This window comes from Emydura macquarii, unplaced genomic scaffold (genome assembly GCF_026122565.2).
Source record: "Emydura macquarii macquarii isolate MOO-44397 ecotype Brisbane River unplaced genomic scaffold, CSIRO-AGI_Emac_v2 contig_1043, whole genome shotgun sequence".
NCBI classification, from domain to species: Eukaryota; Metazoa; Chordata; order Testudines; family Chelidae; genus Emydura; species Emydura macquarii.
The window spans coordinates 16286175-16310458 of record NW_027131180.1 but is presented as its reverse complement, the minus strand read 5'-3'; the positions used below and the strand labels follow the sequence as shown (position 1 = coordinate 16310458).

Genomic DNA, 24284 nt, shown 5'->3' with positions numbered 1-24284 from the left:
CGTTTTTGAGTTGGCAGTCCAAAGGGCGTGGGGTGGGTAAGGGTAGTGTCCCTGGGGAAAAAATATGGGTACCTGTTTGCGGATCCCTGAGACCCATAGCAACAAGTTCCTGTCTAGGAACTTGAAACCATGCGTTTCAACCATGAAACCATCAATGGCTGCGGAATACCAAACACTTAAAAAAATGTATTGGGCAGATACTGTAAATGTGCACCAGGTGACCATGAGTGATATCAGTCTGCTGAGGGTCACACAGGTGGAAAGGGAGGATGTGCTGCTATGCTGTGTTCCACTATGATGCCTGCACAATTAACAACAGAGTGCTAGGGGAAAGTGTCCTATCACAGGGGAAGAAATAAGGCTGCCCTCCCAAGAAACCTTCTGCAAAGGATTGCAGAGTACCTACACGAAAGTTTCCTGGAGATATCCATGAAGGATTCTCAGAGCATCTCTGTGCACATAAATAAACTTTTCCGGGTGAATCCTATGCTTAAGCACATCAACTACGTGGCAGTCCATCCCCACCACCACATGCTATTTTTTTTTCAGTTACAAGAAGCTGGACTGGGGATATAAGCACAGAAGTGAGATTTGCAGTAGATTCTCATCAAATGTGCCTTCCCCAACGTCTCAGTCAGTCACACTTTCCTGCATCCTGCTGGGCTGTTCCTGTATAGCAAACTACTCCTGGATTTCAGGGAGAAGGGACACCCCACTCGCCTGTCCCATTCTCATCCTCCTCCTCATCCAGAGTCGTCCTCATTTATCCTGGCCTCAGATTCCCCTCAGGTGTGTACGCTGCATGGTGGTATAGTGGTGGGATCACTGCTGAGAATTGCGTGCAGCTCCTTATAAAAGCAGCATGTCTTTGGTGATGAGCCAGAGTGATTGTAAGCCTCCCTAGTTTTCTGATACACCTGCCTCAGCTCTTTGATTTTAATGCAGCACTGCTGCACGTCCATTGTGCCCTTCTCCAACATGCCATGTGATCTCATCTCATAGATATCCAAATTTCTTTTGCTGGCTTGGAGGTGAGCCAGAACAGACTCTTTGCCCCACAGATGAATGAGATCCAAGACCTCAGGTTGACTCCAGGTTGGAGCGCGTTTGGGGCATGATCAGTTCTGCTGGCAAGCTCTCTCCACACTGAGCAAAGAGGAAATGGGAATTCTAAGTTTCCCAGGGCTTGAGGGGAGGGGCTGTTTCCTGCCTACATGGCCACAGTGCAACAAAGTACAAATGCCCAGACAGTCAGAGCAGAGCATTATGGGATACTTCCTGAAGGCCAACGATGTTGATTTACATTGCGCTCTGCCTACACTGCCGCTTATTCAACCCATACAGTTCAACTTCAGCACTACACCTCTTGTGGAGGTGGTTTTATTAAGTCAAATTTTCCCACGATTTAGGTTGGTGGAACTGACCTGCCAGCGGAGACGCATACATTATGTGGTTGACGGAAGTCACATTCCGTTGACCTACCTTATCAGTGTAGACCAGGCCTGATTAAAGGTTGCTTAGAATCTTTTTTTTTTTTTTAAAAGAGGTTTGTCTCTTAATGAAAATAATAGTTTAGTTGACTGGTGGGGTATTTAAAATTTTTGTAGTACCTCACAAACTTGCTGGCAGTTTTAAAAAAAAAGTGTCTGGTTTAAAAGAAGATGGGTTATGTATCTATCACGTGCAGGATTATGTATCAAAAAAAGCTTTATTTTGAACAAATTTTCCATTTGTTTTTACAGTCTTAACATACATCATATTCATGGACAAGCAGTATTTTACAGAAGAATCAGATTTGAGATTAATACAAATAAAGAGAAAATCACTTGGAATTATGAGTTTATTTAAAATTAAGTGTATCCAGACATCAGAAGGTGCCATATGCTGTCATTTACTTGAGATCAAGAAATTCCATGAGTTAAAAGTGATGTTCAGCAGAAGAAATCTTGACATTTGGATATAGTCAAGAGTAGGTACCTTTCAAAAAAAGTTCTTGTTCTACATGTTATGTATGTGGAAAGGGCAGGGGGGAGGAGACATTAGGATAATAAAGTGAAGTTTCTCTATTTTCATTAATAAACTGAATTAGCAGTTTTAGATGGCTTTGTGGAAATGACAAAATTTGTGCCAAATCCTTTTAAAATTTCGCACTCAACAATTTCACTGATGTAGTATGCAGTTTTACAGGTGAAGGGCAAGGCTACAAAGATTGAGTTTGTGCTAAATTTGTGCTCTCTGCTCTCACTAGTCAGACTGTGGAAATGTACATACTCTAAAAGCTTTTCTTCCTTGTAAAATTCAGTGACATCCCCTTGTTTGCTATCAGTGCCCCTGAATGCATGTTTCAGTTAAATTATTAATCTACAAGGCCACAAAATGATGCATTTAGTGGATTTCAATGAGGAAGAAAAATTTTGAAGTAAAATAAAGCAAAGCAAGAGAAATTGTGCTCTTTGCGATTCATTTGTGATGTGTACAAATTTAGGCCTTGTTTACAAACAAAAGCTTACCAGACTAAAATAATTTAAATAAACTTGTACAAACCAGGCTTATAGCAGTTTAGCTAGTTAGCATCAGGACTTTGTGGTGTAGACAAGGTCTTACACATGATGTCTGCCAAGGAAACGTAAGAAAATAATCCCTGATGTATTTGTATTTCAGTAGTGCCCACACTATGCTAGGCATTGTCTAAATGCACATGAATATTGTCCCTATCTTACAATCTAACTAGAAAAAGTATTAAGTAACATGGAATGTCACTGAAGAGAAAATGAGTAAATATTAATACACTGAGGTGAATTGCAGGGCTAAGAGTTAATCTCAATCTCTCAATTGGTGGCAGGGGCACCCCAGGTTTCAGTTTATTATGATATTGCCACCCAAGGTCCTCCAAACATTGCTGAAGTCCTTCAGGTGAGAAAAAGCCAGGACCTGACTTCTAGTGTATTGAATCTTAGAATATCAAACCCATTTTTACACATCATAAAGGTACAGTAAGAGAAGCTTTTTTTTGCTTTGCCATTATCCTTTAAAAACAAGTTCCTGTATGTGTGGATTTCCCCACAGTCTGATTAGTGAAAGTATTCTGCATACATTTGGGGTTAACTTGGTTTTTATTTTGACCCAAAAGTTTACCTTAAAGAGGTAAGATGTGTAAGGTTTTCTGCTTCCATCCTTCAATATTTATTATTAATCGCTTTTTGCCAATTTCAAATGCCAGTGAGTGCTGTCTTTTCTTATGTTTATATTTTGGGGATAAAAGGATAAAAACTGGCCACAAAATGTGGATAACCATTGCATTTAGACAGAGCTATTCTTCAACCATTTTAAACAGCTGTTTTTGTCAAGTTCTCATTATTACAAGCTTTTGAAAACACTAGTAGCATTAGTAAGTTTCCTCCCTTTCTGAAAGCTAAATTAAATTGGTTATTTCCTGATGTACAGGAAGTTGTAACTGATACACACTTTCTACAAACCTTTATGCTACTTCGTGAACTGATAAGCACACAGGGATCTAAGTCTGACTAGACATCTTGTAAAGTCAACTACTGTATAAGTTAAATAGCACTTAAGATGTTCCAGCAACACTTCAGTTAGAGGCTTTGGAGCTATAAGAGGCACTGAATCCCATATAACGTATTTTGCATGCTTTATGAAGTACAGCTATGATTCACAACTAAAATGAAGAATGTAGATAGAGTAAGCCTAAAAATATCAACTTTAAACATGTAATAAAAAGGCTCCTGTCCATCAGCTCTGCTATGCGAGTGCCTTATGTAGGAAAAGATCCTTTTAACCACAGTTCAGATCTTATCTTGGAAGTGAGCAGATGACAGCTAGAGAAGGTACAGTGTACTTTTCACTAGCACCCAACTTACTGCTTATCCTGAATACTGATATGATGCTTTCAGTTAAAGGACAGCCAATGGAACATCAAGTAAAAAATATCTTCCATGAAGGTGGATCTGATACTTAGATATTTTTACATAGAACTTACCCTGCTGCACTGAGCATGAACTTTTACTCAACAAGTTGATGGCCTGCTGTAAGACATTGCATTCATAACATTAGCCTTAATACTGCACTAGATACACTGTCCTTCTAAGAAATCACCTGAGGCAGGTAGCTGTGTGTGTGTTTGTGTGTGTGTGTGTGTGTGTGTGTGTGTGTGTGTGTGTGTGTGAGTGAGAGAGAAGAATCAAAAAAACTTAACTATGAATTCTGGCACAGCCAGGAGTAGCAACTGAACTACTCTAGACGGCTTAGAGAATAGGCTTTAGATTTTACACCAATGAATTGGGTTTATTGTAAATGCCACAGTCACAGTGATAGACAGTGCACAGACTTCTGTTAACATACATATTTTTGTAACTTAGCATTTCTACCGAGTAAATAAATGCACTTTGCACAGTCTTCCTTTAAATGTGCCTAAACTAACCTAAATAAGCAGACAGCATAACAGAAAAGGGAAACTTAAGTTGTAACTGTCTCTGAAGCAGTATAGCATTTTATCCATGTATATAATATATTATTTTATATTATATACACAGGCATGCACATTTTCCTTAACAGTTTAATTCATATCTGAATGTAAAAACTTCCACACCTCCATTACATTTGCCACCTTTACCGCAAGCATAGTTAATCCAGCTATTTGTTAAAACAGAGGAATGACAGTTAAAAAAAACTTCCCCCACAAGAAACAAGTTACACAAAGAATACTGTATCACTACAAATTTTTATTCAGAAGCCCATCTTTTTTTTTTTAAAAAAAAATCTCATTAGGAACTTGTTTGGTCAATTGACTACAACACTTTCTACCAGAAACATAGTAAAAATGGCATGGCTCAGAATCGACCAGATCTTTCACGATCTCTTGACCGCCTCCTATCACGTTCCCGTCCTCCTCCTCCTCCTCCTCCTCCTCCTCCACCACCACCACCACCGCCACCTCCTCCACCTCCACGACCACGATCTCTGGATCTAGAACGACGTTCACGGGACCTTGACCTGGATCTATGCCTGCAAAAAAGTTAAGATTGTAGTTCTTAAATATGGGAGAAGCAATACAGCAATATTTTAGAATACCCAGATATAAATTGTTCAAATGAAAACACCACAAAAAAGGGAGCAGAGTTGGAAATAAAGTAGTAGTAGTGATTAGGTACTTCCACAACCAAGAGCCCAGCACTTTCAAACCTGCAAGGCCATAATTATAGAATTCTGCTGTTTTAGACAGTGTAGGGTCAGCATGTATAGTATAGTGACCTGTTAACTGCAGGGTCAGTTCCCTGTAAGTAGCCCTCTACTGCACTATTATACAACCACCAGAAGAAGTCTTTTGCAGCCATTTACACATTTAACGGTACACTGCAAGTCTACAACCCATAGGGACTGCTTTATAAAAAACTCCCAAACAAATCAGGATTTTCTGTACTGAATTTCCCAAGTAGCACGAGATCAAAGCATTTTTCTCTTCTTTAGTCTCCCCCTTCTTTTTCATCCACTCAAAGTCCGGTTAGTGAGGAGTAAGAGCCCCCGCATCTCGGATGTCACAGCTACTACAGAGCTCCAGAGCCAGCCTCTTGGGGAGGATGTCCAGGTCACAAAAATATTTAAGAAGGATTTTGAAAAGCTTTAGAAAGTCAGTTTTATTACCAAATGGAAAATTACACATTTAAATCTTTTCAAAGTTATGCTATTAAATATGAACTATACGGTTTTTATATTTATAGGCATTGCTATGGAGCTCCAAGTGGAACCGAGCATCTGTGTTTGCCCCAACTTGTGAATACGCCAACTTCGTATTTCAGGGGAGCTTGGTGATCTTAGGACACGAAAGAATGATACATTCAGGTGTGTCACAGCAGAACTGGGTGCTGCTTCATTTTGAGATAGGGTAAAAGTGTGTGTGGAAGGGAAAATATGAAAAAGTAAGATCATTTGTGCTGAACGCCTACTTTGCCCCTTGTAATTTGGGACATTTGGCACAAGTCTCATTTTGGTTACACTACCTGCGGGTCACTTTTACATATACATTATCCATTCTTGAAAATCAATATTCACAATCTCACAAGAAAGAATGAGGAAGGATTTTCAGGAGGAGATGCCAAGCTCAAGTGTTTCTGATTAAGGGAAAAGAGGTCAGGAGCTAGAAAAGTGACCATATTGCTCTTAAATCAGCAGCATGTTTTTGACAATACTGTGATGATCTTAGCATAAATAATGCAAACAAATGTGTCCCTGACACTTTCAATTTAAAAATTAATTAATATTTAATTTCTTGGGAAAGCAGTAAACAATGCAATATGATCTTTTCAAAATGAAGTTTACCTCTCCAGTTCCCAAAAAGATTGCAAGACAATTTAACAGCATTTTTACATGACTTTTTGTATATGTGGAAGTGTCTAAAACTGATAATACTGGAAAGTGAAGTCCTATCAACAAAACATGTTTCATACCAATAGCAGCAATGCCATATTCATCAATGTTCCTGAACTAAGATTAACAGAAACCTTCATGCCACTGAGTACAACTCTGTCTATTGCCCACCAGCATCAACTGTTATAAGAGTTTTGTGATGTTGGCAACTGTCCACTAAGAAAGGAACCAAGATCACCAACTCATCTGACACATGCAACAACCAGACATTCCTTTCACTTTCTCAACATGGAATGGATACAACTGATAACCTAGAGGGTAAACACTCCATTTCACATTACTGACTATGTCTGCCACCCTCCATTTTTGATTATTTTTAAAATTTGCCATAAAGTAGTAAAGAGCTAGATTAAGTCTTGAATCTCAACAATTGTCAGACTGTGATTCCATGATAGCACTGGATTGGGAGAGGAAAAAATGATTTAAACAACTTTCCCCAAAGTCAGATCAAATTCTTTACATCTTCAAAAAGTTTAGAAAAAAAATCCCTAAAGTATTTGCATAAATTGGGTTTAAATTAAAAATACAAATGCTCACTTCTTACGACGACGTCCATACAATTCACGTCGCAATTCTCGAGAAATGGGCTTCAAATGCATAAAGTTACAGAAACCTCCTCGCGTACACTCTCTGTGGAGTAGAAGAAAATTACTACAAAGAAAGCATTTCCACTTTATATTGTTACCTTTTGTTCTATATAAACCTGAGTGGTTAAGTTACTGATCTCTGATATTTTAATGTAGCATTTAAAATTGAGACATATGACTCGTGGTAAAATATCTTAATTGCCCTGGAATTAGAGTTACGCCTGAGGATGATTTACTGGAATTATCTATGTGCCTGGTCCACAAATGTCCGAAAATGAAAAGAAATTTTTTGTGCAGATGAAGAGATGGAGTGCAAGTGGGTGCTAAGGCATTTGAATTGAAGTTGCTCTAGAATCTAGAAGTTAAAGCTACACTAAGTGTATTTGCTTGTACTTTTACTGAATGCATCATTTGGAAATGCCCTTGAAAAACCTTAACTCCAAGTTAAGCTTTTCATAAGTGTATCTCTAAACTATTATAAGTGAGCAGTAGCAAAAATAATTTCATTACCCCATTTCATATTGACGGCAACAAGCTTCTCTGAAGTCAGTCACAGGTGAAAGCTCAGCATGAATTGGCTGACCATTAAACCAACGATTGTTCAGATCAATCACAGCCTTTTCTGCATCTTCTTCACGACGAAACTGAGAAGAAAGTAAAATTAACATTCTCAAAATGTTACATAATATAGGTCAAACATTACCATTTAATTCACTACTGGATATTTAACAGGTGCTCAGGGCCAGCAATAAAACTAGAAATTTATTTTTTAATTTTAAGGATACACTTGCTTCAACAGGCTAGCAATAAGCACAATGTGGCTTTTTACCAGTCAATTATGGTTCAAAGATTGAGTCTGGAAAGTCTTGATATTTCTCCATTTTATGTTCTATTTGTCCTTACTTTTAAGTGGTGTCTTATAAAAGACATGTGGACACAATTGGTTTATTATTAAACAGTAACATTTTAAACACGAACAGGCAATGTGGAGAGGACGCAATGGTTTTTCTCCACACTACAGAATTATGTTGAACATTAACATTCCCTGTTTAAAAGACTAACTGGTCTTGCAGGCATTTGTGAGAAATATGAATTAGATAACATTACTTGCAAGTATTTCAGATTGATGAATACAAAATCTCTATCAAACTTACTATTTATTGGGCAATTAGATTTAAAGAGGCTGCTAAGTATTTTAGACCATAAATTTATGTACTCTAAGAAGGTCTGATAAACACAATTGTAAGCAATAAAAAGGTTTTGGGAGATTTAAACAGACATTCCCACCTCTCAGTGTTTACAATCCAAAACAATACAGAGTGCTAAGTACATAAGAACCAAAAAGGAAAACTGACTGGAAAATAAGCATATGATAAAAACTTTTCAAATTCATCAACATTCTGGGAGGATGGTCAGAAGTCTGAGTGGGCAATGAAAGGAGGCATGCAACAAGCTAGTATTAGGGTTAAGAGGGGTGGCAGGTTAAATCTGGTAACATTTAAGGTGGCTGTACACATCTTAACAGTTATTGCAAATGCTTATTCTTTTGGGGATTTTTTTGTTTTTTTTTATGACTAGGCTTATACCACTATTTAATTTAATCTTTTTGTATACCTATTCCAGTTTGAGTAGTGATCTCATCACCATTAGAAAAAAAGGTCTAGCCTCAATGTTCAAGCTGAGCAAGGCACAAAGGGTAGGCAAGTTATTAAAGTGCTAATAAATTCAACAGCTAGCAAGATGGGCAAGAATTGTTAAAGTATGATTTTCATCTGATTGACCCTTTAAGTGTACTGTACTTCTAATTTTAAATTTTACACTGTGCTGTGCATTACAATATTAAATACTCTATTTATTAGGTTTCACTAGGGAAAGTATTAAAACAATCTAATAGTCTTGCAACATCTGAAAAAAACTGATTGGAATTTTATTTAAAAATCTATTTGTATTGTAGGTTAATCAGTTGACAGAGAAATCAATACACAGTAAAGACAGTTCAGTATTTTTTTACTCTAATTGTGACCAGGATCAGCTCAGTCCACTAAAGTCATAACTGAACCCAACTATTCTCATCTTCTCCTTAAAACCACCTGGTGTTTCTGTCCTGAGAAGCTTCAGAGGCATGCAAGACATTCAATGTCAATGGAAACTCCTCTCAATTGTATTTGCTGAACACAACTGGGCCTTTGTCCAACAATGAAGTACTTAACATTTAATCAAGCATGTCACAATCACACTTTAAAGTTAACAGTTTGAAATTCAGAGCTGTAAACTATAAATGTCCAAATGTAAACCCGACAACAGCTCATCTATGGTAAATATCTTCACAATTAAAAAGGTGAGATTAAACTTTATGAAAACATGATAGATTCAACAGTAAGGGGATGTATTTCCACTCTCCCTGGTTTGGATTTTAATTCTAACATATGTATAACTATTCCACTGTACCGGTATTTACTTTCATAAAGATTCTGTGAATGTTAATTGTGTATATTACATCATAAATACAATTTTTCTTTGTTGCACAAATGCTTTTGTATCTTACCTTTACGTATACATTTCCAACTAGATGATCTCCAAGGTTATCACAAACATTCATCTCCTCAACTTCACCATATTTTTCTTCCATTTCCGTGAAGACCTCCTAAATGGAGAAATGTATTAAAAACACATTGTGTAAATCAGATAGATTAAAAATACCTACAAGACAATCAACCCGTACTAAGCATGAACACAGTTCTTCCTTCATACATTTCTGGTCCTAGTCTGTAAATTTATGGGCAGATACTGTGTCAGCCTATGTACATGGACAATATCTAACACATTGTGCGTAAAACAAGGATAAAATAATTAACTACAAAACAAAAAGGTAATTTTTCTGTATTTAGAAAACGAGATATACAAGACACTAAAGTCACCCCTTTTGGAAATAAAAGCCAATCTTTTGGTCCACTACACTTCCAAATTTATTAATTATTTGCTAATGTGGAAGTATACTTTTTAGCTCCACTGTGTGAGGAAGTGGGATGGGAATTGTGTGCAACAGACCATATAGTATTTTGTTTTGAAACTTAATCCAAGGTTTAGTATAAATAATAGAGTTATAGGCAAATTAGACTATAGCAGGAATTATATGTTTAATATGTAGAACAGAGGTTATACAGAAATATTTAGACACTAATAGGATAAATGTCACTCAAGCAACCAAATGTCTAATTTGTGGGGGGGGTTTTCCCCTCTCCACCTCTGATCTCTTCCAGCAGCTGATCTCATCATCATTTATCTTTGAGGCAGGAAACATTTCTTGTTATGTGAAGTGTCACCTGCACTTAAGGTACTATTTATAAATATTATTTTAAGCAATAGCAGAATTAGAAGTGGTATATATGAAAGAATGATAGTCTTCCCTTTTTGGTCCCATCAGGGATTAGCTGGAGAGTTTATTTGTGTAATTTTTCATTGCCACCAACTAAACTTTTTGTTTGCCTATGCAAAACTAAAAATGTTTGAAGAGTATAATGTATTTTAAACAGTGAATTTCAACATACCTCAAAGAATTCATCATAATGTTCTTGCATCTCAACATCACTCACAGCACCTGCAAATTCCAAGAGTCATACTGATTAGAATCAATATTTGAACAATGACAAGACTCTGAACATACTACAAAACATATTTTAGAAAACAACAGAAGTCTACTGAAGCATAAGAGATGCCACATAGCTAACCATTATGAGTATTAAAAATAATTGTGAGCAGATCTGAGTCCCAAAAGAAAGGAATATCTCAGTAAGTGATACTAATATGGTCAAATCAAGACAAGTTTTAATCAGCATCCAAATGGTACACTCTGAATTTAAGGGGACAGGATTTACTTTGAAATGTGACTGATTAAATGTAGAACCCCACCTTCTGTCTGCCAATGGTTTACCTGAACAGAAGGCAAGTATTTTGTCACATTAATTATTTTAAAGCATGATTTTAATTAAGATTTCTCTTCCTAAAGGCAAAGCTTCATTTTAAGATGTTCATTCCTCCAGTACAGATACACTAGTTTGAGAAATCACTGGTGTCATTAAAACCACAACTCATCATGATACATTGAATTAGTTCAGAATACGAGATACGCTTTTCTTGTTCCCTCAGTAAAGAGGGAAACTATGGGGCTTTGCAGTAGAAAGCATTTCTCCATTTCATTTTTAATGCCAATGTATCTTTCTGTAATACTGCAGAATGTTTTTTTTAATGCGAGAGACTGGCCATATATATTCATGTTAGATCATTTTCATTCTCCTAGCTGGCCTTTGCAGGTGAGTGCTGCTTGCCTGCTGCTAAAAAACTAATGCAATTAAAATTTTGCTCATTTTTCAAAGTATTAAGTATAGCAAAAGAAATTACAGTAGATATTTCCAGTTTTACACCATTTAACCATACATTTTATTTAATAAGTCATATACAGTAAAGCCAGATTGATTAAGTCATCAGATAAGTGGCTTTATTACGATCAAGTAGCGTAGCTTTAAAAAAGATCTGGCACTTCATGGAAGAACAATGTTTTAACCTTTAAAATGCAACACCATTGCTTTACTGAGCAAACCCTGCAATATGGCAGGAAGATGGGCCAATAAATATGTTTATTTGACTCAGTCGCTGTGCAAAAACAGGTGCTCTGAACCCAGTCATTTCTGGATTACACTGCAAATCATGCCATTTAGAACAGCTTTTCATCTTTACTGAGATGATTAATATTAACCAATCAAGCTACCTAATCTTCATGGGACTATGGACAATTTTCCTCTATAAGATTAAAGGGTCACTGGTCAAATAGACTAGGCCAAGATACTTGACTTTTTAGATTCAACACATTTGCTTTTCAAGAGACCCTTGGCTATATAGCAATTTTAAAGAACGCCCCAAACATTGAGTCAACATGCACTAGAGAGAGACAGTTTAATAACGAACCATATTCCCAGGGTTGTGCCACATCAACTATGACAGCACACTAACATCTAAGTGATTTTTAAAAAAACATCAGTTTGGGCTCCATAGGAAGAAAGGGGCATGATAAAAGTTTACCAAATGGGAAAGTGTTGAAAACTGTTAAGGACATTTCATTGTCAAACTAAGATCATAAAAAGTAAAGAAATTAGAAGTACTTGAGAGTGTCCCTCTAAATTGGAAAGGATGGGCATCATAAAGAGACTTCACAAACATTCAAGTTCAAGGGCTATCAGTCTCTGAACCTTGAGAAGCCCAACAACTAGATAAAATCAAGACTTTTACTGGTCAAAACTAATGTTAATCCTCTATGACAACAATGGAGAGGAAAACAGTATAGCAACAATAGCATTAAATAGCTACCCATTAAGAATACATGCAGTATTTAAATAGGGACAAAGCTGAAAAGATACAGGGAGGGTTTCAGCAAACCCATTGATAAAATAGAGCTGTAACTACACCATATCAGTACAGTTAGGCTCTGTTATACAATTACCCACATATCGACATAAATACACTAACGTTTGATGTTAATATTTAAATACTAGCTTGGAGAATCTGTCTACCTATGTAAAGGCTCTTGCAACTGTACAACTCCAGGAGGCTCTGGAAAATTAAAATCTAAACAGCTGCACAGCAAACCAAGCAACTTTAATTCTGTACAAATTAGTTACCAGCTCATGAGAATTTAGTTGATATGTAGGAAGTACCAATAGCCAACTGCATATTTTTTGCAATACACAGATAGCAGTAGCACTGTAAACATCTATTACAAAAAGCCTACAGGTCAATGGAACTTCAGAAACCTAGACAAACTTCATAAGCAACATTCTATTTCTAAAAAAAAACCCCAGCTTGATAATTTATATTAAAAAAGTGTCAAGTTGATTTAATCAGGGGCATTAGTTTTGTTAAAAGAAAAATATGCTGTTTATGTTATCCTACATTGTTTCACTTCACTCTGAAATTCATCTTTGATTTAATAAAATATAATGTCTAATTAAATGCTGGTAACTAATCTGAACTAGTCTATGACCCAGTGGTTAAAAAAGGAACAGCTGCACAAAACTTTACTACCATGCTCAATGTTCAATTTGTTACAAGATATTAGAAAAATAAACCCATCTTTTTAGTTCTAACCCCTTACATCTTATTCTACTAGTGTCATTAGTTCAATCGTAATGACAGATCAGTAGTCACAGACTGACAATTTCCGTCATTTGACTTCTGTCATGATGCACAGTACGAGACTTTTTGCCCACTTCCTAACTATAGAAGAGTTAAGAAATTAGTTCATAACAATATCCAAACTACTTTGTTTCCCCGAGTGTACTTTTAAAATTATTTCCTACTACGAAAATATGTAACTTAGTTCTGGAATTTGAATTTTCAAAGCAAGGAAGAATTTTAAACATGCACTTATGCAAAAGGACAGGTGCATGAGAGTAGCATTAGTCAGTGTATATTAATCTTCCAAAATAGTCACTAAATGGGAGCTGCATCATTAGCCTAGGACAAATATTTTTGCAAGCAGTCTGAAAGTTCCAAATCTGAGTGCTCTTAACATTAACATAATGGTGGGAAACATGTTATGGATTAAGTTAATGTGTAGCTGTCCTGCTTTTTGAGCAGTGAAGTCTAATGCATACCTTTAAAATATACAGCAAAAATATATTTCTAGGATGCAGGCAAGTGGCAGGGAGAAAGAAGGGGAAAAGGAGATAGCAGTGGATCAAAACTGCTTTACAGGGGGTACCAGTTCAACCACTTTTTGATTTAATGGACAAGTACCCAAATTCTCCTAAGAAACAAATTCTTATGGGGAGAGAGGAGGTGAGAAGGACAAAAAATTGTTGACATTTTATGAAAGTGTGGTCAGTTTGATCCTTTAAGCTAAAATGGTAGACCAGCTTAAGTCGACACTGAGCTCTGACAATGAAGCCCAGGGAACCAGTGAAGGAACTTGTATGAACTTACAGCGCAAACCGTCAGCAGACTGGGAAGAGTTTTGAGGGTTACGGTAAATGTTCAAGAGGGCAATGGTCTGAAATACAAAACGCAACAACTTTATATTATGGAAAAGAAATTTAACACGAAACTGGTTTCCTTTTGGTGATCGCTTTAGCCGAGTCTCAGTGCTGAAAGAGAGGTAGTTATTTTTTTTTCCCAAGAGGGGAAGTTTTCACTTAGCTGGTGACCTTTCTGAACCAATTTAACACTGTAAATCAATAGAGATCTCATGATACTCGATTACTGTATTTTTATTTTAATAGTTACTTTGCTCACCTCCATTACAACAGAGGAGTTTACATGGGGTCAGTCAAAAAAAAAAAAAGTTTCCAATACAATGAATGGTATCCAAGTGTCATAGTAATAGTTGTAACATGTAAGGGTATCAACATACTCAGATGTTTGAATATGGCCTTACTGAACAATTAGTTAATAAAACAACCCCTCAAAACGTATAAAAAACAGCATAGGCTGTTATGTATAACACAGTAATCATGGTATAACATGAAATCCCCATTTCCTAAAAAAAGAAAAGGTGAAATAAAATGCACAGTTTTGGTCAACTTACCGTATATCATAAATAAACCTAAGTTTTCATATTATATCAAGAATTTGATAAATGCCTGCAATTTAATCATTTAAAAAAATGAATGCAACAATAAGTGACAGGTTTTAACAGTTACAGGATGTAAACTGTGTAAATGATTTTGAATCAAGGAAGCCCGATTAGTTTATCCTTTTTGAAAAGTCACTTTCTGCACTTTATAAACGTGTACATTTACCAAGTTCTTGATATATGCGCAAGATGAGTTCCATCACTTGTCCTGTTTGCAACAGCTTTATGTCAGCAGCTCAGAAGCCAACATTATTTTCTCATAATTAGGAGTGGGCTCTTTAACACCATTCTTTAAAAAAATTTCTCCAACTCTGGGACTTACAGTGTGAGCCGTCAGCCGTCTGTGCACTGTTTTGGGGATTACGATAGATGTTTTGAATCAAGATGGTCTGCGGGGAAAAAAAATAAAAAGGGGAATTCTACTGGCTGCTGTGCATATAATAGACAATTGCAAAGAGACAACTATTCATAAGATATTTCCTTTTGTATTTGCAGAGTATCTTCTGAAACTGCATCCAAACCATCATATTATGAAAACAGTTTTAAATTAACCACCAAGAAAGAGCTGTGTTTGGTTTCCCTAGTGAACTGTCCCAAGTATATTTACTGAAACTGTTTATGTGTGGATAAGTGATGACATCTTGTGTTAGAAGTACAGTATCACCCTGCACTTCAAGCTTCTCAATGTTATGCATATTTCCAAATTTATCATAATTTAAACCAACTTCGTTATTGTGAGCCTAGAAAAGCTACATTCTCTGTCAGTGCGCAGCACATAGCATGCGATGCTGTAAAGTCTTCAAAATGTTGCCTCAGATATCAAGTTTTTCAAACCAACTAGATACCTCATACGGTCTCAGTAAGCATTTTCTTGGTGGAATTTCTGTTTAAATAATATAATAGTTTTAACTGTTCACGTTTTCCGATCCTTCAATTAAGAACAATATCCTTCTAGCCCTTCTGCTTTTTACTTGAAGAGTTAGACCAGGCAGACTTGAAACCTTACATTTGTACCGTTCTTCTTAAAATCAAGTTGTCTGAAAAAACAAACCATGTTTAAGTTAGTAAACTAACATTACATAAAATTCCAACGTCCATATCACTGTAATCATCTCAAAGAGATTTAGATTTAATTACTTAATATACAAATTTAATGTTAGTTTGCATGAACTTTCATCCCCAATTTAATTTAACTTTTATATTTAAAAAAAAAATCACATTAAGTTTACAGCTTAAAAAAAATTAAACAGAACCAGCATTGTAATACCTAGTTAAGTTGAAGGCAAGCATATATAAGAATGTTTACTGAATGACTACTATATGCCTTCCAGGTGACAGGTCTAATGTTGCTGCTCACCTGTAACATTATTTTTAATACCACCAAGAGATTAGAATTTGTTCAGTCACATTTAAATCACATACTGATTTGACTAACACAGAAACCAAAGCAAATATTGGTGGCAACACAATAAAACATAACCATAGCAACAACTCCCTTATAATAAGATCCGTTTCTTGATTTTCCATCAGAGCTGATTACCAATATTTGCATAAAAACAGACTTCCATAATCAACCTATTACACCTGTCAGATTCATTAGTGACATCACAATCCAGCCTGTGTGTCAAATCCAATGCCACAAACAGTAGACTATGACTTCACAACATGACCCTGACAAGCCCAGCAGTTCACTTCAACTGGCATTCGTTACACTGCCAATCTCAGCGGCAAAACCAAGGACTAAATTGCCAGAGAGAAAATTGCTGGGCCACATTAAGAAACAATTAAATATCCATTAGATGTGTTGTAACAGGAAGCCAGTGATAAAATTAGGAACCCAGTTCTCCATACAACTAGGCTTGTGATAACCCACATATACTAAACAATCAATTTGAAATCACCTAAAGGATAATAGGGTTATATGGAATAGCCAGCATGGATTTGTCAAAAACCATGCCAAACCGACCTAATTTTCTTCTTTGACAGGCTTACTGGACTTGTGGATGAGTGGAAACAATAGCTGTGATATATCTTGATTTTACTAAAGTTTTTGATACAGTTCCACATGACAGTCTCATAAGCAAAAATGGGAAATGTGGCTTGGATGAAATTACTATAAGATAATATTCGTTGAAAGACCATACTCAAAGAGTAGTTATCAGCGGTTTGCTGTCAACTGGGAGGGTGTATTCAGTGGGATCCCGCAGGGGTTAGTCCTGGGTCCAGTACTATTTAATATTTTTCATTAATGGCTTGGATAATGGAGTGGAGCATATGCTTTAAAGTTTGCAGATGACATTAAGGTTGGGGGAGTTGCAAGCATTTTGGTGGACAGGATTAGAATTAAAAAACCTGGACAAATTGGAGAACTGGTCTGAATTCAGAGGAAATTCAAAGACAAGTGCAAAGTACTTCACTTTGGAAGGAAAAATCAAATGCTCAACTACAACATGGGGAATAACTGGGTAGGCGGTAGTGTTGCTGAGAAAGTTAGGGGCTATAGTGGATCACAAACTGAACCTTGTGATGGAGTTGCAAAAAAGACTAATATCATGCTGGGGTGTATAAATATGAGTGTCATATGTAAGACATGGGCGGTAACTATCCCATTCTACTTGGCATTGTTGAGGCCTCAACTGGGACACTGTGGCCAGCTCTGGGCACCACACTATAGGAAACGTACAAACTGGAGAGAGTCCAGAGGTAAGCAACAAAAGTGATAAAAGTTCTAGGAAGCTGATATGAGGAAAGGGGTCAAGAAACAATGGGTATGTTTAGTCTTGAGAAAAGAAGATCAAAGGAGGACCTGAAAATAGTCTTCAAATATGTTAAGGGCTGTTATAAAGTGGAATATGATCAATTTTTCTCCATGCACCCGGTAGGACAAGAAGTAATAGGTTTAATCTGCAGCAAGGGAGATTTAGTTTAGGTATTAGGAAATACTTTCTAACTATAAGGGTAATTAAACTCTGGAATAAGCTTCCAAGAGGTTGTGGAATCCCCCTCATTGAATGTTTTTACGAACAGCCTGGACAAACACGTCAGGGATGGTCTAAGGCAGCGGTTCTCAACCTTTTTTCCCCTGAGTACCACTCGGGGAAAAAAAGGGGGGGGGGGGGACTTTCGGCAGCGGGGGGTTTCGTGGCGGCGGGTTACATGCGGGGAACAATGCCCTCCACCGAAACCCTTCTGCCGTTTGCCCCTTTTCGGCGGCAGGGTTTCCAAGGGGTGGGTGGGTGGGCACTTCCGGCGGCATGGTACGGCTCGCGTACCACCCAGCCTTCTGCGAAGTACCACTGGTTGAGAACCGCTGGTCTAAGGTTTATGTGGTCCTCGCTCAACACGAGGAGCTGGACTTGACTTCTTCCAGCCCTACATTTCTAGGATTCTACACTGTCATATTAAAACAGCTTTTAAAAATACATGGTTATTCTCTGATCACTGTCATTAGCATAGCTATGTTTGCAAGAGAAATTCTAAAGCAGCTGCCTAAAATGGGAGAACTCTATTGTAGATGAGATACTAGAAGTGGTCTCTCCAGGTCATGATTGAGGCATATTAGCAAGGCACTTCCACTGTTGCATATATTGTATTTCTGGGGCAAAATAGCTGTAAATGCAACAACTTTCATAACCACTAAAAATCATTTAATAAATGAAAAATCATCTCTTTACCTGCATTTCTTGACAATCAGCAATGATAGAAAACAAAGTAAACGTAAGTTGGAGTTTAAATGTGGAAATTTTCCAGGAGTGTGGAAGAGGTTCTTTGAGAGAACTGTAGTGCTAATAAATAAAAAATACACACCCCTCTCTTTTTAGCATATATCCACTCAATCCACTCCTCATTTCATAGGTAACATTTATCCAGCCACAGACTGAATAATATGTAGAGCCAATCGTAGATTCTTAAGCAACAAGACAGGTTAAGAAGCAATCCTTCCACACCCAATGGGCTAAGCAAGTGACCTCTAACACTCTCTTTTGACCATGTCAGATAAGGAAGCAAATTTGTTAAAAAAGGTTTGGAAGTTCTCCCATTTGGGATGGGTAAAACATGCTGCCACCTGTCTGTGATATAATCCAACTGGGATAGCTTAAGTGCCTAAACATCACTGAGAAGGCACATGCCTTAAAGTTAGCACTGTTTGTTCTCTACTATAGACAAAAACTTAGGATAGCATCACTCCCTGCAGCCATTACGGTGACAGTAGAAAATTAGAAATGCTGGGAAAAGAAAATGGGAACACTCCCTCCCCAGAAACAAAAAACCCATTAAAAAAGTTAGTGTTTTGGCACCAGTTAATTTTGGAATATGGTAATTATTAATTTGAAGTTCTTAGAATCTACATTTATAATATATGTACATAAATTCTTCAAGAAGAAACAAACCTGGCTAAATGTTGGTTTATTGTGCAATCGAGAACATCTGTCCCCATGACGGCAAGCTCCAATTTTGAAATAAAATGAACAGTTGACTCTGCAAGTAAAAAACAAGAAATAATTAGTTATGGAAACAGGATATTAATATGCAATTAGTATTTATCTATCAACAACATTAATGCACAATTACATAAGTTAATAAAGTCCAGGACAGTATAGGACTGGTTAGTTTATACTGATTCTCCCTCATACATGACCTGAGAGATCAGCCGAACTCCACAGCAGTCAAGAGCATACCGATCAACTGCAACCTAAAGTACTAAAGTGTACTTGTTCAATACCTCGTTGTTACATTCAGCATCAGTCAGTGTGAAAATATTCTCACCTGTAGGATAATCACTATATTTCCCATTTGTTTCTCCTCCTTCCCCATCTTTTCATTTTTCTCCTTCTTTCCTGTCTCTCTCTCTCTTCACCCAGGCAAGCCCCATGTCCCTCCTCCTCTCAGCCAGCTTCACTCCATATGTCTTCCCATCCCACCAGCTAAAACAGTCAACAGTTAAATAGTTGACACTTAAGGATATGTCTACTCTGCAGCTGGGAGATGTGATTTCCAGCATAGGAAGACAGATGCCATCAGCTCAGCTCAGCTCCCCTCTCTCCTGCTCCCCCCAACACACAGTTCAATGCCCTGCTAGCTCCTAATGAAACATACAACGTGAACAGGTAGTATTGGTACTTTCACAAGTGCAAACAACTGCTAAACTTGACTATTTCCCTTTAGAATCAACAGATAATTTGTACCACATTAGCATAATCTGCCCACAAACTAATGATGATAGGCCTTCATTCTTCTATTTAAAGGACTTATCTACCTTGGTTATGAAAAGTAAGCACAGACACTAGATAGTGTGGAACCGGGAAGATGAAAACTGCCAGTATGGGTTATTTGCATACACATAACATATATAAATTCAGACAAAAGCAAGATTACTTTTCCTTATCTCTACACTCACAATTTACAACAATTCCTTCCACATTTCCTTTTATCTAGATGAAAAGGAAACTTATTTACTAGCTATGTCCCTCCTATCCCTCCACCTTAACTGTGGTATATTCACTACAGTGACTAAAAAGCAGAACTTACTTTAAATAATTAGTAAATTTAACTTTGTAGCTTCAATTGCAAAGAGCAAACAGAGGAATGGAGGAAGGAGCACTTAATTCTAATGGGCTGTGCATAACACATGTTGTAAGTTGACACCAATGATTTTAATAAATTCCACTTAACAGTCACCATCACAGACATGGAAGTAATCTGAAGGGCAACTGAAGTGTATATTTGGGCTTCTAGGAAGCAATTTTTATCACCAGATCACAGCATAAAACATTCCACACACATAAGAGATTATATTCTAATTCAGACTTGGCCTACACCTAGAATTTAGGTTGACCTAGGTACCTCACTCAGGGTTGTGAAGTTTTAAACTCTGTGTGATGTAGTTAGGTTGACCTAACCCCCCTGCAGTCGCCTTAGGTCGACTGAAGAGTTCTTTCATTGACCTAGTTGCTGCTGCCTCTCAGGCTTGGTCTACACTAGCAATTTATGTTGGTATAACTACGTGACTCGGGGGTGTAGAAAAGCAACATGCTTGAGCAATGCAGTTATATTAACCTAACTCCCTATGCACTATGTTGATGGGAGGGCATTTCCCACTGACATAGCTATCGCCTCTCAGGGAATTGGATTACCTACACCAACAGGAGAGGTCCTCCCCCTTGTGAGTTTTCATTGAAGTGCTACAAAGGCATTTGTGCAGCTGTGCCACTGCAGCATTTTAACTGCAGACAAGCCCTCAGAGATGCATGTACTACAGCGATGGAAAACCCCCTTCCATTGCTGTAGTATGTATCTACACTATAGCAGCTCTTGTAGTGTAGATATACCTTCAGATGCTTGTCTCCAAAAACCAGAGTATTGAGTTCACTCTAAACCCAAAGATAAAACCTAACTACAAAATCTCTAATAACCCCAACAATTTCAGCTCAGTGACAGTTTCAAAGACAATTTCAAAATTTCATTTTCAAATCTCCTCATTGAGAATGAATGGGACTGATGCGGGGAATGGGGTCGGAGGGAAGTTCACCCTCAGTCCCTAAAGGGTTCAAAAATGTTTGCCCGAATTCTGTCAAATAGACAGCAACATTAACAAAATTAAAAAGCCACATAACCCTCCTTTTTGGGCAGAAGGATGATCATGAGCCACCAAAAATCTACTCGGGCAATGAAAGAATCAATGCCATATTCAATTTCTACAGAACTTATGCTTAAAAAAAAAAAAACCAAAAAAAACCTACTGGCCTTCGTATTTGCAAAAATGAATCTTCCAGACATAAAACAAAAGGTGAAGAGGCCACACACCATTGCTCCTGAATGCGCCGCACACCAACAGCGCCAGGGCCTTTGCTGGTCAGCGCTTCCCCGAGCAGCAAACAGCAGCAGAGCGGTGTCGCTTTTGCTATTGCAACCCAGAGCTCTACAGGCAGCACCGATCTGATGAGAGAGACCCGCAGCAGCAGCAGCAGGACCTGGATCTACTCAGCTACCGGGTGCAGAGGAGGTCGCAGAGCGGAGGCTCTATCGAGGGGGCGGGGCGGCGCTGAAAACAGCCCTCGGCGGGGCGCCGGGCCCCTTCCCTGATTCTTCACGGCTCTAACCCGGGACGCCAGGGAGGCGCGTGCCCGTAGCATGGCAGACTCCCACCGCCAGGAGGAGCGCGACGGGTGAGAGCCGGGCCCGAGGCCCCGCCAGCGCCAGAGAGCACGTGCGGCGGCGGCGGCGTCCCGCGCGCACAAAGTGTCTGCCGTCCCCTCCCCCGAACACAGGGGCGTGCAGGCCGGCTCCCCGCGGGGATGAGCGAATAAGCCCCGCCGCGGCCTCAAGCACCCGGCGGGCGGGCGGAGATAGGCGCGTGGAAAAACTCTGCCGCCTGCAGCGCGCCCGGAGCGGGAACGGTGTCTCCCCTCCCCCACAGGGCGATTACCCTCCGCGCGCGCCCCCACCAGAGACCAAGGTGATTAAATCGCCGGCGGAGTCTAACCGCCGCGCGCGGGCCTGGTCTCTGGGTGGCAGCGCGCGCGCGCCGCCCTGTTTCCTCCCCTACCCACAGACGGGAGCGCGCGCCGCCACGTTCCAATCGCCAAGGCCGCTCCGGCCGCCCCAGGCCAGAGAACGGGAAGCAGTAACTGCCGCGGCGGCGAGAGGGCTGGGCGCGCGCGCACGCACGCGCGCCTAATGGCGCGAGAACCCGGCGGGCCTGGAGGGAGAGGGGGAGGGGAGACTCCGCATTTAAACCCATTATATGAACGGGCCGCATGAGCCCGAGCCCGCCCCCGCCATCCTCCCCTGCAGGGTACCCGGAGCGCTGAGCCGGTGGCGCGGCACGGGGCACTCACTTGTCCTTCTCTGTGCCGAAGATGGAGGCCAGATACTCCGCCATCTCCCACCGACCGACCGCCGGACGGACACAGTACACCCCCCCCACCCCACCTCGGGCGCCGAGTGAGCGCGTCACAGTTCCGCGCCGGAAACGCTCGGACCCGCCCACCGCCCAGAGCGTTGGGGAGGCGCGGCTGCCTCCCGCGCATGCGCCGCCATATCCTCCTCCTCCCTCTTTCTTCTCCCCACCCGCCCACGTTCCCCAGAGCGCGCGGGTCCTGGACTCCCCGCCCCGCGGCTCAGCCGGGAGCCAGCGTGTGAAGGGCAGGGACGGGGGAGCCCCACGTCACGGGTGTGGCTCAAATGACGGGGGCTCGAGCCCGACCTGGGGCAGGAGATGGCTGGGCGTGGCTCGGCCCCAGGCCTGGCTCTTCCCCGCCAGGACGAGAGTAAGGGAAATGTGAGGGTCCCACCTAATCACGGGACTCCCGGTGCTGGGGCTTTTAGGGACCTGCCCCTCGACCCGCACACCAGACTCCCGCTAGCAACTATAGTTGGCAACGCTGGGCCTCCTAAAGCAGCAGGGTAGGAGCTGGCTGGGCTGTGATGGGGTTTGAAGAGGAAATAGTGAAAAAGTAGAAAAGCAAACTGCAAGAAATCTTTTAAGGACATCAAAAGGAGGAAGCCCTGGAGAGATTGGCTGAGGGGCTTGCAGGATCAAGCAAACATTAACAGAAGGAATTTAGAAGATAAGCATATTGCTGAGATGCTAGATGATTTCTTTGCCTCAGTCTTCACCACAGAGGATGTTGGGGGAGATACTTATGCCACACCTTTGCTATCAGAGTTTGAGGTGCTGGAGCAAATTGATAATTAAAAGTAGCAGGGTACCAAGCCCAGCTGATATACAATCCAAGAGTTTTGAAGGAGTTTTAAGTATGAAGTGCTAGCTGAAGTATGCAATCTCTCATTTAAAAAAAGCTTCTGTAATGGTAAATTCAAGGGTAGTAATTGTACCAATATTTTAAAAAGGCTCTGGGATGATTCAGGATTTACAGAACAGTGAGTCATACAAGTGTACCTGATTAATTGCTTGAAATGATAATTACAAATAAATACCTGCACAATGCTATATATGGTCTGATAGAGTCTAGCCAGTAGGGATTCAGCAAAGGAAAAATCAAGTCTTCCTAATAGAATTTTTTAAGTGTGTCAACAAAGTAGTGGATTGACATAATTTATTTAGACTTTCAAAAGGCTTTTGATGAGGTCCTTCACAAGGGACTACTAAAGAAACCAAGTAACCATGAAGTGAGAGGCAAAACATTGACATGGAGCAAACACTGGTAGGAGACAAAAAATAGAAATAAATGGCCAGTTTGCATCATGACAAATGTTTAATAGTAGAATACCTCAAGGTTCTGCATTAGAACTGGTGCTGGCTAATGTATTCAATAATGATCTAGAAAAGAGCAGAGAGGTGGCAAAATTTGCAGGTAACAAGAGTATTTACATTAGTCAAGTGCAGAGAAGACTAAGGAATGTAAATGAGCTTACTCATGTTAGTCGAGTAGGCCAAAGAGTGGTGGGTGAAATTCACTGTTGATAAATACGAAGTAATGCACATTGGAAGGGAAAAAAATTGAACTACTTACGAATTTATAGGATCCTAGATTAACACTGTTAACTGAGGAAAGGGACCTTGGCGTCATTGTAGAAGACCACTGCTCAATGGTCAAAAGAAGACCACTGCTCAATGTGCAACTGCAGTCAAAATAGCAAACATTAGAATACATAAGGAACAGAATGCT

General features: G+C 39.4%; 1 protein-coding gene across 4 annotated transcripts; it reads right to left on the bottom strand.

The window, feature by feature from the left end:
- Positions 1 to 1689: 1689 nt before the first annotated feature.
- U2AF1 (U2 small nuclear RNA auxiliary factor 1) lies at positions 1690 to 22628 on the bottom strand. Of its 4 annotated transcripts, none has more exons than XM_067545181.1 (8): positions 22491 to 22628; positions 19044 to 19131; positions 14975 to 15041; positions 10577 to 10626; positions 9574 to 9672; positions 7539 to 7672; positions 6979 to 7071; positions 1690 to 5022 (listed from the first exon to the last, which is right to left on the bottom strand). In XM_067545181.1, exons 1-8 carry the CDS (start codon positions 22532 to 22534, stop codon positions 4848 to 4850), a joined length of 750 nt encoding a protein of 249 aa, XP_067401282.1. In that variant the 5' UTR covers positions 22535 to 22628; the 3' UTR covers positions 1690 to 4847. The 4 variants fall into 4 exon arrangements, with proteins under 4 accessions (XP_067401282.1, XP_067401281.1, XP_067401283.1 ...); XM_067545180.1 differs by lacking the exon at positions 14975 to 15041 and adding an exon at positions 14004 to 14070; XM_067545182.1 differs by lacking the exons at positions 14975 to 15041; positions 22491 to 22628 and adding exons at positions 14004 to 14070; positions 21457 to 21812.
- Between the last annotated feature and the right edge of the window lie 1656 nt (positions 22629 to 24284).